The sequence below is a fragment of the Pygocentrus nattereri genome, chromosome 7, assembly GCF_015220715.1.
Source record: "Pygocentrus nattereri isolate fPygNat1 chromosome 7, fPygNat1.pri, whole genome shotgun sequence".
Taxonomy (NCBI): Eukaryota; Metazoa; Chordata; class Actinopteri; order Characiformes; family Serrasalmidae; genus Pygocentrus; species Pygocentrus nattereri.
In genome coordinates, this window is record NC_051217.1 from 2,312,707 (window position 1) to 2,326,369 (window position 13,663).

Sequence of the window (13,663 nt, forward strand, 5' to 3'; positions counted from 1 at the left end):
TTGACAAAGCTTAGTTTGAGTAACAATTTCTTATTAGGTTGAGATGTTAACACTCAGTAATGCTTGTTCAAACTTGTAAAACTCTGTATGAGTGTACGTAGCTAATGACTACACACAGTTGTGACACTGGAATAAAGCAGGGGTATCAAACTCTGTTCCTTCCAGGCTACAGCTCTGTAGAGTTCAGTGTTCTGCCTAATTAAGCACACTTGATTTACCTCATTATCTAATTAGGAAGGTCTTCATGAAGTGAATTTAAAGTGTTAAAAGAGGGAAAATGTTAATATTTGCAAAGCTGTGACCTGGAAGGAATACAGTTTGATTGGTTTAAACAATTTGGAACCAGGGATGTGGTAATTAGGCAGAGACTTGATTGGTCTGATATCTGTATACTGAACCATGCACTGGGAATCCTGCAGGGTTGTTTAGTGTTAAAATGTTAAACCTGCGGGGGGATATTAGCTATTGTTCGTAACCTGTCAGTTGTGACACTGCAATTCTGCAGGTGAGGCAGCGCAATGGAGTTCTACCAGTAACATCAGACGGGTGCAGGCCTGGGTCGCAGGTCAGTTAAAGGTAGGCTACTGCTAGACAGAAAGCTTCCACCAGCACCTGTGTCCCTCCACCTCCTCAGAGCAATGGAATGGCACTCCGCATCTACTCAAACAGATATACAAAGGCACAGCTCCTCAGGGGGAGCTGTCTGTTGAAGGACACACGCTTAGTCATTTCCAAGCTAAGCCATTTGCACGAGGGAGCCCAGCAAAAGTGACTACAGGATCAAGGCAATACAACTGCCCAGAAAAAAAAAAAAAACCCTGGCCTCACAGTGATGACACAACTCACTCCCCGTGCTCATAATTACGATGTAACACCATATGAATGTACAGTTGTAAATAACTTGCATTTGCTTCCTTTCTGACATCTGGCAGCTGACTCTTCTTAAGGGACCATTCTTCAGCCAAATTACATCTGAAATCATGACGTCAGTCTGAGGCTGTTTAAACGACACCGCGGCTACAGACAATTAACTCTGGCGAATTAAAGCCCGGCTGAACCGTCTTCATCACAGCGGAGCTCTTTAAAGACGCACTTATCACTAACGTTAACAAGTGTGTGGTAATTTCAAATGAATTATTTCTCATGTGTAGCTTATTGAAACAACTAGAGAAATTGTGTTGATAGTGCCAATTATAAACTTATATATAATTATATATAAATTTACTGAAAACCATGCAAGACACTGCTACATTAACATTAGCAGGCTAAAAAAGCGCAAATCCAATTTTCCAGTTCACAATGCAAAGGGTGTACAGAGTTTCCAAAACATGAAGAACAACAAACATTTAGATACAAGGGTTGAAAATAATTACCTATAAGGATTAAGGTGGTTCAACCACAGTAAGTTCAATGGAATACATCGAAAAAGGTTGTTTGGCTTCATACACAAAAGGTTCAAAGGCTTGGGGGGCTACTGTCAGTGAGAAGGCAGTGACTTCTCATCACTACACACCCAGTGGCCTGAACTTGTGAAATGCACAGATCTCACACGCCCAACGCAGAGGGGAAACACACAGTCTAATACACGCAGTTATACAGGAAGCAATGAGCAAATACTTCAAAGGGCATCGTTCTAATGTCCACACAACCACGAGCGAGGAAACAGGTGTTCTGAATGACTACTCAGTCACAGATTGAGCACACACACACACACAGATGTGTTACCCCACAGCCACATGTTTAGCCACCATGCACTGAAAATGGAACACTTAATCAATACCGTTCATCGGCACAGTGTCAACACAACCTGACAGACACTGGTTTTCATCTCTGAGACGTCACCAGTACAGAAACACACACACAAATCCAAGCTAACACCAACAAACATAGATGGAGACAGACAGACCTAAACACAGTAGCACACCCAGTAGACGCACTCTTACGTGAACAAACACAGCAAACTGACCCGTGTTTGAAAAACACCTACAGAACAGTCTAAAGGCAGTCTAGAACATGCTAAAAAAAAAAGGCTTGCAAATGTAGAAATGCACCGATATGGTGTGTGGAAATTGTGGACTGAAGCCAATTTCATGTATGTATGTGTCAATACCAAAGCAGATACACAAACATTTATAAAATGTAGTATTTATATTACATTTTATAAATGTTCATGTACAACATCTTCCGGAATACAATACCTATGTCCTGAAATATCTGTTTATATATATCGGTCAAATTTAAACATCTCTCAAATGCAAACACCAGCCAATTTTGATATGATTCCAATATCATTGTGCATCACTAAATAAAAAGTATAGAAAGAACTGCCAATACCAGTAAAGTAGACCACGGTGAGGCAAGCCAGTAAGAGTCACAACTAAAGCATTAGGTATATGAAAATCATCTGTACATCCACCCTGGTGATGTACATGGGTTGCAGTTATCTGACATTTGGTGACTGGAAAATACTGGACATTTTATTTAAGAATATGTTTATGTTCCCAAATTACTTATGGTTCACTTCAATTCGGGAAGTATGCATTAAAAGGCCAGGAATTCTTACATGGTTTACCCAAATTACATATGAATACCATTGAAAATCTGACATTCTACAATCTAACCTCCTAGTTTAATTCCAAATCTAGCGTGCTGGAGAGCCAAAACAACCAAAATTGTGCAACTGTCACATGGATCAAATCCTCATGGACTGCCATGTTGTTAAATTAGACAGCGCTTCTACAGAAACAACAGCACCACACTAGCGCCAATTCTAATTAGACGTGACCCTGGAAAAAATTAAAACCTCCCAGCAAATCCAGAGGAAATTAATGGAATCAAGGAAAGTACATGAGCTGCAAACAGATGCTGTCTTCTAGTCTGAATGTCTGAATAACTTACTATCTCTAAAACAGGCAAAAAACTCTGGCTTTGAACAGAAATTTTCATGTTTTAAAAACACCTCTCCCTCTCAGGGCTCATCTCACTGGTCCAGTTGAGACGTGCTCTGCAGCGATTGTCAAACAACGAGGGATAAGTGTAAGGAACAGGTATTACAGTAGCCCAGGGGCTACAATCTGCAGCATGCATTTCCCCCACTCCCCCCCTCCAATCTGCCCCCTGGCCGCACTTTTAAGCGCTTTACTAGTTCCTGCATGTGAGTGAGGGACATCGGTGGGAGACCACACGTTTTGAGCGCTACTCGATTGATCTCGGTTTTCCGCAGGCCAGAAGGGAGGGTGGGGCGCTGGAGCTGGAGACAGATGTGGAGGTGTTCTGATAAAGTGCTTGGGGGCGGGGAAGAAGTAGGATTCTTCTCTTTTCCAAGCTTGCTGAGGGAATTGTGAAGGAATAGCATTTCTTAAACCATTCTGCGGAATGAGCAGCCCAAGACAAACATAATTAGTTACACAAAGCAGCAGCTAATAGGATGGAGCCGAGGTGTTTAGGGTCTCTGGAAGAATGACCTCACCACTAGGTCACACCACGACATCTCTCACTAAAGATTACTGCTGGTTCCCACTTTCAAACCACTCATTTCAATCCGGAAAACAAAGCTTGTGTTGCTGAAACTAAGCTCACACATCTGTTTTCCAAAATTGTGCTCTCAGAGACCAAGTCAAGGAAATCACCCTAAGTTTGGTCAGGGAAAACGAAAAAAATGACCCTCTGTGCGCACTGGAATAACACTGAGCCCTGGCAAACACAGACATTTCACAGGGGTCGGCTCCACACCAGATACAGACAGCTAGAATCAGAGTCAGTGTTTGAAACAGTGCTTGTTGACACAGGGAGTGTCGCTTGCCCAAGGAGTAGCGGTGAATGGATATGCGAATGTGAAGTCAGGCAGAGGGTTTGGCCAGCATTTGGTCATCTGGAGTGGTGCTTTATTTACATGTGTTGTTTGAATGGGAACTATGCTGCTCTCAGCTTGGGAGAGAAGGGCGGTAAGGCTGCACAAGAACACACAGAAGTGTTTCTATGTGCTTTAGTGACGCAAGGTATTCAAGTAATTCAACAGATATAAATGATTGTGGGGCACCGGAGTGGTGCAACTAAGCTTTGACCTTATCATCACCTCATACCCTAACAATGTCACAGACATGGAGGGGAACCTCAGGACCTTCTAGACCTTCAGAAAAAGCATAATGTTTTTTAAGAACTAAAAATGTCTTTAATGTTTAGTTCATTTACATCCAACAGAATTATGCTTGCATTTATACCCTGCAAGTATCAAAGAACAACTGTGTTTCAAGTTCCGGGAAAAAACACTCAATTCTCGTTAAAATTGTACAGTTGGGAATTGTGTTTCTCTGTAGTATCTACTAAAACAGAGCTAGGGGAGCTCTTTTATTGATTAGGACTTCAGGAACTGAAGAGAAAGCCTAGCCTGTAGAAATAATCATCAACATAATTACTAAGTGACAGAGGAATCAATTAATCACACAAAAGCAACCAATTTTGTGAGAATGGCACTAGAGGTAGGTTTTTTCTGCATGTTTTGACTACATTTTGACATGTATGGCCCAAATGAAAGGTCATGGATCACCACTCGACAGCCAGGAGTCCAAGAAAGCTTTACTGACCTCACTCTCTCTAGGATGGACCTCATATTTCCCCATCACTCAGTACAATGCTGGCCTACGAAGGCAATTGCTGGCTGATGTGACACAGCTGGCAAGGAAATCAAGGATGGCATTCTCATGCTGACAGGGGACGTTTCTTACCTGCCCCTTCATGCATATAGTTTTTAATCCACCAGATTAAAAGCAGCGCACATACAAGTGTAAGAACAATGCTGGTCACTCCGACATTACAGGTTATTGTGTATGCATGCATACACGGTGACCAAAATCAAGTACAAAGCTATATGTGTTTCAGAGAAAGCATGTGATAGGACTTGCCCACTCAGCACGGTAGCTGTGTGTGATAAGGGGACAACTACGTGGGAACTGTCTAAATTGGAGGAAAGAAATGGGTAAAAATCCACCCAAAATAGTTCAATTAATTTATTGTGGTCATGTCATATTATTGACCCGCCAGTGCACTTTCAATATATGTGCCTAGACAGAGATGTAACTCTGCAATATGTGCCACAATGCACAGTATATCATTGCAATACTACTATTTTGTCCATGTATCACAATCGTGACATGTAGCAATGTCACAGCAATACTAGCATTTTGTCCATATCGTGCAGCCATAAAAGGTGGGAGAGGCCTTAGGTTTTTTCCTCTGCTGTGGCCATGATCCTACGCATGCACAATGTGCTTCCAGTTTTATGAGACAGGCATGTTGAGTTCAAGCCATGAGAGGGGAGTGTTTCGTCTCAAATCGTGAGACAGGACAGGGCTGCTTCTCCTCTTTTCTCCTAGTGTGGCCCCATTCACGAGAGCAGAAAACAGCCCCCCCAACATGTTCTCCACCCCTCTCTGCAGCCCACTTTCAGCCTGCCTAGATAGAGCTGTAACTCTGTGTGTGTGTGTGTGGAGGGGGTTCCTTCCACACATGCTGTCTGTGTGTGTGTGTGTATGAGCAAGCCCCCTGTGTGAGTGTGTGTGTGTGTGTGTGTGGTGTGACTAAAACATCCCTGTGTGTGTATATGTAAGCCAGTGTGTGTCCCAGTGAGCTTGGATCTTATTACAATTTGATCCCACTCAAATATTTCTGAAAGAAAAACAGAGGAGGGGAGGCTGGCTCTGTGGCCAGCACGGCCCACTGCGCCTCGGCCGGCCGCACAATGAAAGCATTATTTGCGCCCGCGCTCGCCTCGCTCATAATGGCCTTTAATGAGGAGAAGTAAAGCACAAGATAAAAAACAAATTACCTGCAAAGTTTGCACATTTAGCCCAACTGCATGAGAGCCCACATCCTCAATCGACAAAAAAAAGAACTTTCAAAAGAGAGAATCATCTTCAGTGCCTTCACTCTGCTTGGACGAATGCAACTGCAAGAGTCTGTGACATGGACGAGTTTCGTCTTTCATCAGGAACTCTGGCTCATTTGCCTTGGCTGGAGTAATCTTTCAGAATAGGTATGATAAAACACAGTATCCACTAGTACAACAATGCCTCGCAGGGCAATGGCTTGCTGGATGATTCATTCCGCAAACTCTAGCAGTGCAAAAAAAGAGAGCAAATATCTGACACAAGGTCACCATCACAGGCACGTAGCTTTTGTTTGAACAGTGATATTACCTCATGTGTTGGAAAAACAGCAAAAAATCTGACAACCATCGCACAGGACATGCTAAGGTTTAGAATGCAAGGCATAGCCATTACTGGCACAGGTGCTAAGCTAAGCGATTGCTTGTTCAGAGCCCTGAGGATTAAAAAAAAAGAAAAAAGAAAGCAGACTCACCTGAGAATTCCCCTTGGGTGATGTTTGGTGAGCTGGCAGCCTCCGTTTCAGTGTAAGACAGTGTGGAATCTGACAGATCTGAGACAAGAGGAAGCCATTAGCGTGACATTAGCAGGTAAACTCTTGTCAGATACTTGTAGCTCAGTTACAGCAGGCATATGTATATTTTTCACTTTAAACCAGCACACAAGTACATATCTAAGCTCATCTTAATTGTATCAGAGCATTTGTAAACTTACTTTTCCTTTCCATTTATGCAAACAGTGGCATATATTCAAGGTTATATATATATATATATATATCAGCACTGTTGAAGTATCAACATAAATTTCCTGGAAATTTCCACACATGGTACCTGGAGCACAAAATGCATGTGACACTATGCAATTTACATGCAGCCTACGCTATTACAATACATGTGCAATTGTGGCCATTAATAACACACATAGGTGTAAACATGCTGTTTCTCTTGTGTGAGCTACTCCTTCTCTTGAATAACTGCCATGAACAACACAATGACCAAACCTAACTCCAGACCACAAGAGCCAGCCCTCTTCAGAATGGTGCCATTCCCATTTGCCCATTCCCACAGGGTCAGGTATTGGTAATGAGGGGATATCCCTGCTTAACACCCCGCCCCCCCCGGCACCCACATCCAGATTTCGGTGGCCCTCACCACAGCCAGACCAAAGCCCAAACTGCCTCCACACTGGCATGCTGAAAATTGGGCCCGGCGGATGCTGGCTGCAGCCTCCGCTCTCTCTCGGCTACCGCACACATTCTTGGTCACTGTGCCTAATTGCCACCATTAAAATTCTTCACGTTGTTGTACTCTTTGCTTCCTCTTCGTCCCTCTCTCGAGCCAGGGATTCGGCCAGCGGGTGAGAGCCGATGGCAGTGGCTTCACTGCGAGGGCCAAGTTATTTTGTTACGCAGTTTATCTTGGCTATTGCGTAACTTTTATGTGTTGGCCTTGGTCATTTATAGAAATATCAGTTTTAATGAATGGGATATCAGTTCTAGGGGATGCAGTTACATACGTATGTGCTGACATTCTGAAATTCTGTTTCATAAAATTCTTATGTATATTCTTGAAAAGGTAATTAAACTCCATGTAAATCCAACCCATTACTTACAGACGCACCTGAAAAAGCTAATAGCAAATGCTACACTTCCAAATGACGTGTTTCACACATATAAATGGAGGCTTCTCTTTTGTTCCAGAGACACTTACCCAGTGGCTTGTGTTCGTCGCTAGGGGAAAGCCTTGAGTATGGAGGAGGAGGTGACTCTAAGGAAGAACAGAGGTAGGATTACAACGGAGAATTACAGGCATGTTTTATCCCCAAATTACTGAGGCATTTAACTGCACAGTGTAAATAAGGCTTGGAAAGGTGATGATTCAACCACCATCACCTCATTGCTGGTGTTCAGACTGTCTATTTCAGTTCATTACCGCTGCAGTGTATAAAGGCAAATAGGTTAACAAACAAAGCAGCATTACAAACGTTATACGCTACCCAAGGCAGTTCAAGGTCACACATATAAATGGGACTCTCTTTAATTCAAAGGCCTTAAAAAGAACATTATGAATCAAACTTCAGCTCGCAAGCCAACTACTATCACACAGCTACTCTAGATTTTTACATGAACTTTCAACATCTAGTTTAAAAATAACATCCACTTACATCCACTGCTAACATCCACCACTTTGACTTACAACTTCTGGAGAACTTTGCATTATATCACTAATTTACAACCCAACATAAAACAGGGACAAGAGAAAAGCCGCTTTCATACCGAAAGGCTCTAATGCATAATTTGAATAACTAAGCAGCCTAATGCTACATGTTGGACTTTTGCCAAAGCTCTGCTGGAGCAGTGTCGCACTGCTTGCCTTAACCCATAACTACCTTTAAATACGTTTCCAAACTTCCACATGTCTGAAAAGAGATGTGAATTCAGAGAAGAAGAAAAAAAAAACAACTGACAGAAAGAATGGAGCTGTGTAGAGGCTCTCAGCGAGAGCACAAAGGAAGAAAAGTTGGTGAACACGTAGTGACCTCGCCTAGAGGGAGAAGGAAAAGGAGAAGAAAGAAAAGCCATAATAGCGTCTGTCTCTTTAAGAGTGGCGGCAGTAATTGCCAGGATCCTAACTCACTCACTCACATACACAGCTAGTCAGTCTGGCGCCAGTAGTATGCAAACTGTATATTATCACCACTCCTTCACCTAAATAGCATGAGGGGACCTTCTTAGGCAAAAGGGCTTTTAAAAACGCAACTTGAAACTGATCTCATTTCAAAGGGATAATGCCTAACCAAATAAAAGAAAAGAGAAAAAAGTGTGTGTGTGTGTGGGGGGGGGGGGGGGGGGGGGGGTTGTGTACATCCAACTTCTATTGCATGTAGTCTTGAAATGCACTGCATGCTGCGGATAAATTTGTGTTTACTTGGTGAGATTTAGTGATAAATCAGTTAAAGAGTAACGTTTCACGGCTATTATACAACACTCCAGCTTACTTTTAAGAGTTTGCGGAGAAAAAAGGTTACATGATCCGATAGTTATCTTTACGCACTTCTGTGTTCCTGTTGGCGCCAGTTTTGAATGAAACTTCTTATTAGAGTTAAAAAGAAGCACTTCAACGCGACCAAGACTCGGACAACAGCACCGCTGTCTTTAGCTTCATTTGTGAGCATTAAATGAGAAGAAAAAACATCAAAGGAGGTTGCAAAGTTTGAGCATTGAGAGGGCCTCTGCTCAATCGCATGAAAGAAATACCACCTTTATCGGGACACGCATGAAAGCATGTGAGTTATGTCTCAAAGGGCCAGTATGGCAGAGAGGGGGCTTTTCTCCAACCCGTGCCCCTCTCAACCAAGGAAACTGTGATTAAGGGAGGAAAAATATACCTCAAATGCTTTTACAATTACAGTAGGCGGCTGTCCTGACAATAAAATTCATTTATTTAATTCATAGCTGAGGCCGAGGGCCTACAGGTTGTATACAGGTTTGCAAACTTTGGCTACCTGATGGCTGCTATATGGTTTAATATGAGGAACAACGGTCCACAAAAAACATAAATAACACGGTTATAATTATCAGACCCAGTCCTGAAAGACTTAAAAGTTATTTGAAAGTGGAAATGAGAGGAAGAGCTGTCCATTTTCACTGCGTATGTTGTGGAGAATGTAGAAAAGATGGCTAGACTAGTCATCTAGTAGTTTTAGCAATGAGTCACTTATTCACAATACCATTCAAAGTGATTTTGAGATTAGTACCGTAATGACTTTGTGTAGAGTCTCTCTGTCTATATGTTTTTTCATAATGTCGCTCATTTCAAGGGATCATATTCCGACCAGTCCATGCAGATTTTAAAGGAACGCGCCACTGAAAAATCTAATTAGCTACAACATTACACCTGCAAAACGAAAGAAGCAAACTTCAGACATCTTGCTCGATCCGTTATGTTTGGGGGGAAAGAAAAATGTGGAAATCGGATATTTTTTTTTTCGTGAATCATTCCTTCATCAGTTTTCCAGTCATTTAGCACTTTGATTAATGTCTGCTTCAGGCCACAGGGGTTATAAAACAAAGCAGGTCATCGCAAACAAGGCTACTGCTTTCAGCCTAAATGACCCCTCATTCCCCTGCGTCCAAATATGCAGGACTGTGTGGTTAATGCACTTCACTAGAATGCATAAGCAGGTCAGTTAATCCATTTTTGGTCCCTTTTCGGAGGGCGGTTAGGTTGTCCGCTTGAACTGTAGAAAATGTAGTGAGACATTAAGAGGCCTCGTGTAATGGAAGGGTTGCAATGGAGCAAAGCAGGAACGCGAACATGTAGATAAAATAAATTTGAGGGGAAAACAGCCCTGAATCTGCGCAACTTTGTTTAAATCATCAGTGCTTTCTCGCTCTGGGTCAGATAAACAGCCTCTCCAGACTGACTGGCAGGCGAGCGTTCCACTTCGCTTTGAACCTGGGAAACATTTTAACCTTTCACTCACTCAGTGAGGGCTGCGCTACAGTGCTACATTTCATCAAAAGCATCTGTAACGTGTTAATCAGACTGTCACAGCTCAAGGGCCCAAGCCCAGCTCTTCTTGCATGCAAATCTGAAAGGAGTACGCAATGTTAAAACAATCATTTATTGTTTCAACCTCAAAAAGTAAGCAACGCTGGTCATTTCTGAGCTCGTTAAACTCCAGCAGTAAATCTGCAACAGCACAAACACTGATTATATGTGTATTAAACTCTACCTGTATGTGACTGCGAGGAGCAGGCACTGTAAAACGTGGTGTTTAAGCATGACCAGGTAGCCTGAACCTAATCTTCTGAGTTCACTGAACTCAGATAACAAGTTAACAACAGCAAAACACAGATTACAGACACAGTGGTTACCTGAACACCAGTAAACTGACGCTGACTTGACAAAAGAGGGAATGTTGCCGTTGATTTTGTCCCAAAGGACATTCACCAGTACATCTGCATCTCCAATATGCCTACAGCTTTCAGTCCACAACAAAACCCACACATTTCCAGAGCACTGTAGCCCAGTTCACAACCTACAGACTGCAGGCCTATGCACGCGTCAACACCCTCTTCCCACTCATACACTGCCCCACTGACCCTCCTGAGAAGCAGGTCCTCTTTATGATATGTCCAGGAAAAATGTAGAAAAGGAGATGACTAGGCAGGTTAGGTTTTTAGGAATGGAGATTTGCAGGTTTGCAAGGACCCTGAGCGATAAAGTCAACGCTTCATGAAGAAACACAGCACTGGCAGCACAGCCTTTCTGAAAAGCAGCGCTTTATTTGCTCCCTGTCTCACGGACTCTGCAGCAGTTTCCCCTTAATCCTGCTCACGGGGACCCACTGCCCTTCCCAGCTCACCCGATCTATTTAAAGCCAGCAATGGTTTAAGTCATGCAGCTCGGAGGCACCGGGCTGGAGGTCTTACCTGGCCCACAGAGCCTGCTGTAATGGTACGGGTTGCAGCACACCAGTGGCCCGTCCTGCGCACCGAAGCTCTTGCACTCGCAGAGCGCTTTGAGCTGCGCCGCGTGCTGCACGTCTGCCCAGCGGTACAGTCTGCAGAGCAGCAGCTGCGGCGGCGGCGCGCCGTGACCGGCCGCGCGCAGCTCGGCGCGCGCCACCAGCACGCACTCGCTGGGCACGCCGCCGCCGGACTCCACGGCCTCGAGCAGCGCGTGCAACGTCTTCTCCTTCAGCCGCTTGAGCAGCGCGTACGTAGCGCTCTTGAGCTCGTGCTCGGGAGCCTTATTGGCCTCGCCGAGGCGGCACGAGCTCGAGCTGGGGCTCGCGCTACCTGCGTCCCTTTCCCCGCCGTCTCCTCCGTCCCACTCTCCTCCTCCTCCAATCGAACGCTCTTTAAACAAGCAGCACGTGACGGCTCTGCAGTCTCCGTCCCCGGCTTCCCCAAAACCACCACCGTCCACGCTCGCGCTCAAAGCTCCCGGCTCCGTCTTGGCGACGTCGTCCGCGCGCCGCTCGCCGGCCAGTCCCCCGCCGCCGCCGTCCCGCGAGCCCCCCTCACCGTCACCTCCTCCTCCGCCGCCACCCCCCCTCCTGCCATCCCCGTCGCCCCCGTCTTTATCCGGAACCAAACGGCTTCGCCAGAGTCGCCGCACGAGACCTGAGCGTTTCGTCCTGAACATACGACAACTTCGAGCCCCCTCTCGGCGCGCTTTCCGTTTCTTCTCCTCCTCCTTTCGCTTCTTCGTCGTCTTCTTCGCCTCTTTCGTTTCCCGTTCAGTCCTGTTCGCACCTCCGCGCTTTAGACCCGCGTCGGAGCCTCATCCACGGTCGCTGTCGAGCGCCGTGCGGGCGACGCGCAGCTGAGCTGGAGGCAGAACCGCCACAACATGAGTTTGGAAGGCGCCGCGGTGGCTCGCATTTAAAACAGAGCTGCGGCTGCGGCTGCGGAAACGAGGCGCGAGGCGCACGAGAAAGCCGCGCAGAAATCAAAATGCATTCAGCTGTGGCCGCTGCGTGACAGACCCTGCAGAAACGCGAACTCGGCGCGCTGCTTTTCTGCGCTCCCGGGACAGTTTAGGGCGAAGCGGCCGAGCGCAGAGCTAAAAGCGCCGCCTGTCAGAGCCCCGTAACCCCGCGCACCGAGGAACAGCTCGCTCGCTCGCGGCCACTCTTTCACATCCACTCTGCGGAGGCATGAATGAAGCTTAAATTCCACAGATAAAAAAAAATCCCCAGTCCAGTTAAAGTAGTCCAGAAGTATCCGCTCGTGGTGGCGTCTGTAAGCGTCCGGGATTTCAGGGGGGGAAAAAGCACAAATCCGCGAACGACGGCGCAGCTCCCGGTTCCTCGCTCAGACCTGGTCAAACTGCAACCCAGTTCTCTGCCTTTCTCCCGTTTCTCTCCCCTTTTTCTTTTTTTCTTCTCTCCCGCTGACACACACACACACACACACACACACACACACACACACACATACGCACGCACGCACGCGGGGCCCCCGAGGAGAGCGGTGGAGCCATTGGCTGCCTACCATCATGTGCTAGTCTAGACACTTTGGCGGCTCGGAGCTGCACTGATTGTTGCGCAAACAAGGTTTCAAGTTTCTGAACTCTTAAAGGAGAAACAGCCATCCATCTCGATCTCTCTGCTCTGCCTTAGAGAGGAGAGAGTCCTCCGCTCCCGCGAGCTCGCGCCTGGGGAGACGGTCACCGAGCTTAAGCCGTTCTTACAGTAACTTTTTTAAGCGTAAGTTTAACGCGGGCCGGATTTGGGAGTTTGTGTGTGGAAGGATGGCTTTGTAAAACCTGGAGAACAGTGATGCTTGTTGAAGCACCCCGGCGTTCCTATAATGCTCTGTATGTAGTATATATGTGGGAATCTAGTATGTTAGTCAGAATTGCGGTCGAGAAATCTCCTTTTTTTCTCGAATGGTCAGTCAGTGAACATAATGCAACGTGTAAACGCGTTAAAGCAGAAGGCAGAGTGACCCGTCAGCGTGTCACTTCTCCGTTTTCTCCTCAAAGTTGCTGGAGTCGGTCCCCTCACTCTGAAAAGAGGGACGAAGTGAAAAAAGGGGGAATCCCAGGTTTAGGAAGCCCCTTAAGTGTCGCCCTGTCATCTCCTTTCACGCACACACCGAGACTTGATTTTAAATGGGCAACATAGCAGAGGTTCACCATGCTTATTACGTTTTAATTACATGATAATAACATCAAAATAAAAAGAAATGGTTACGTGGAAGACTGAATCAGCCTAATTTGGACTTTCGTAAAGACATAAAAATAGAAACCTTATCCAGATGTCAA

At 45.4% G+C, this 13,663-nt stretch overlaps 1 protein-coding gene across 1 annotated transcript in view; it reads right to left on the reverse strand.

Annotated features, from left to right (window-relative positions):
• The window catches only part of smad6b (SMAD family member 6b), a 39,199-nt gene extending 26,413 nt beyond the window's left edge, over positions 1-12,786 (reverse strand). The window contains exons 1-3 of the mRNA XM_017691728.2: positions 11,320-12,786; positions 7,592-7,648; positions 6,358-6,435 (exon numbers count right to left, since the gene is read on the reverse strand). Of these exons, the coding sequence (XP_017547217.2) occupies positions 6,358-6,435; positions 7,592-7,648; positions 11,320-12,037 (853 nt within the window). The 5' untranslated portion in view covers positions 12,038-12,786. The remainder of the gene's footprint in view (positions 1-6,357; positions 6,436-7,591; positions 7,649-11,319) is intronic.
• Between the last annotated feature and the right edge of the window lie 877 nt (positions 12,787-13,663).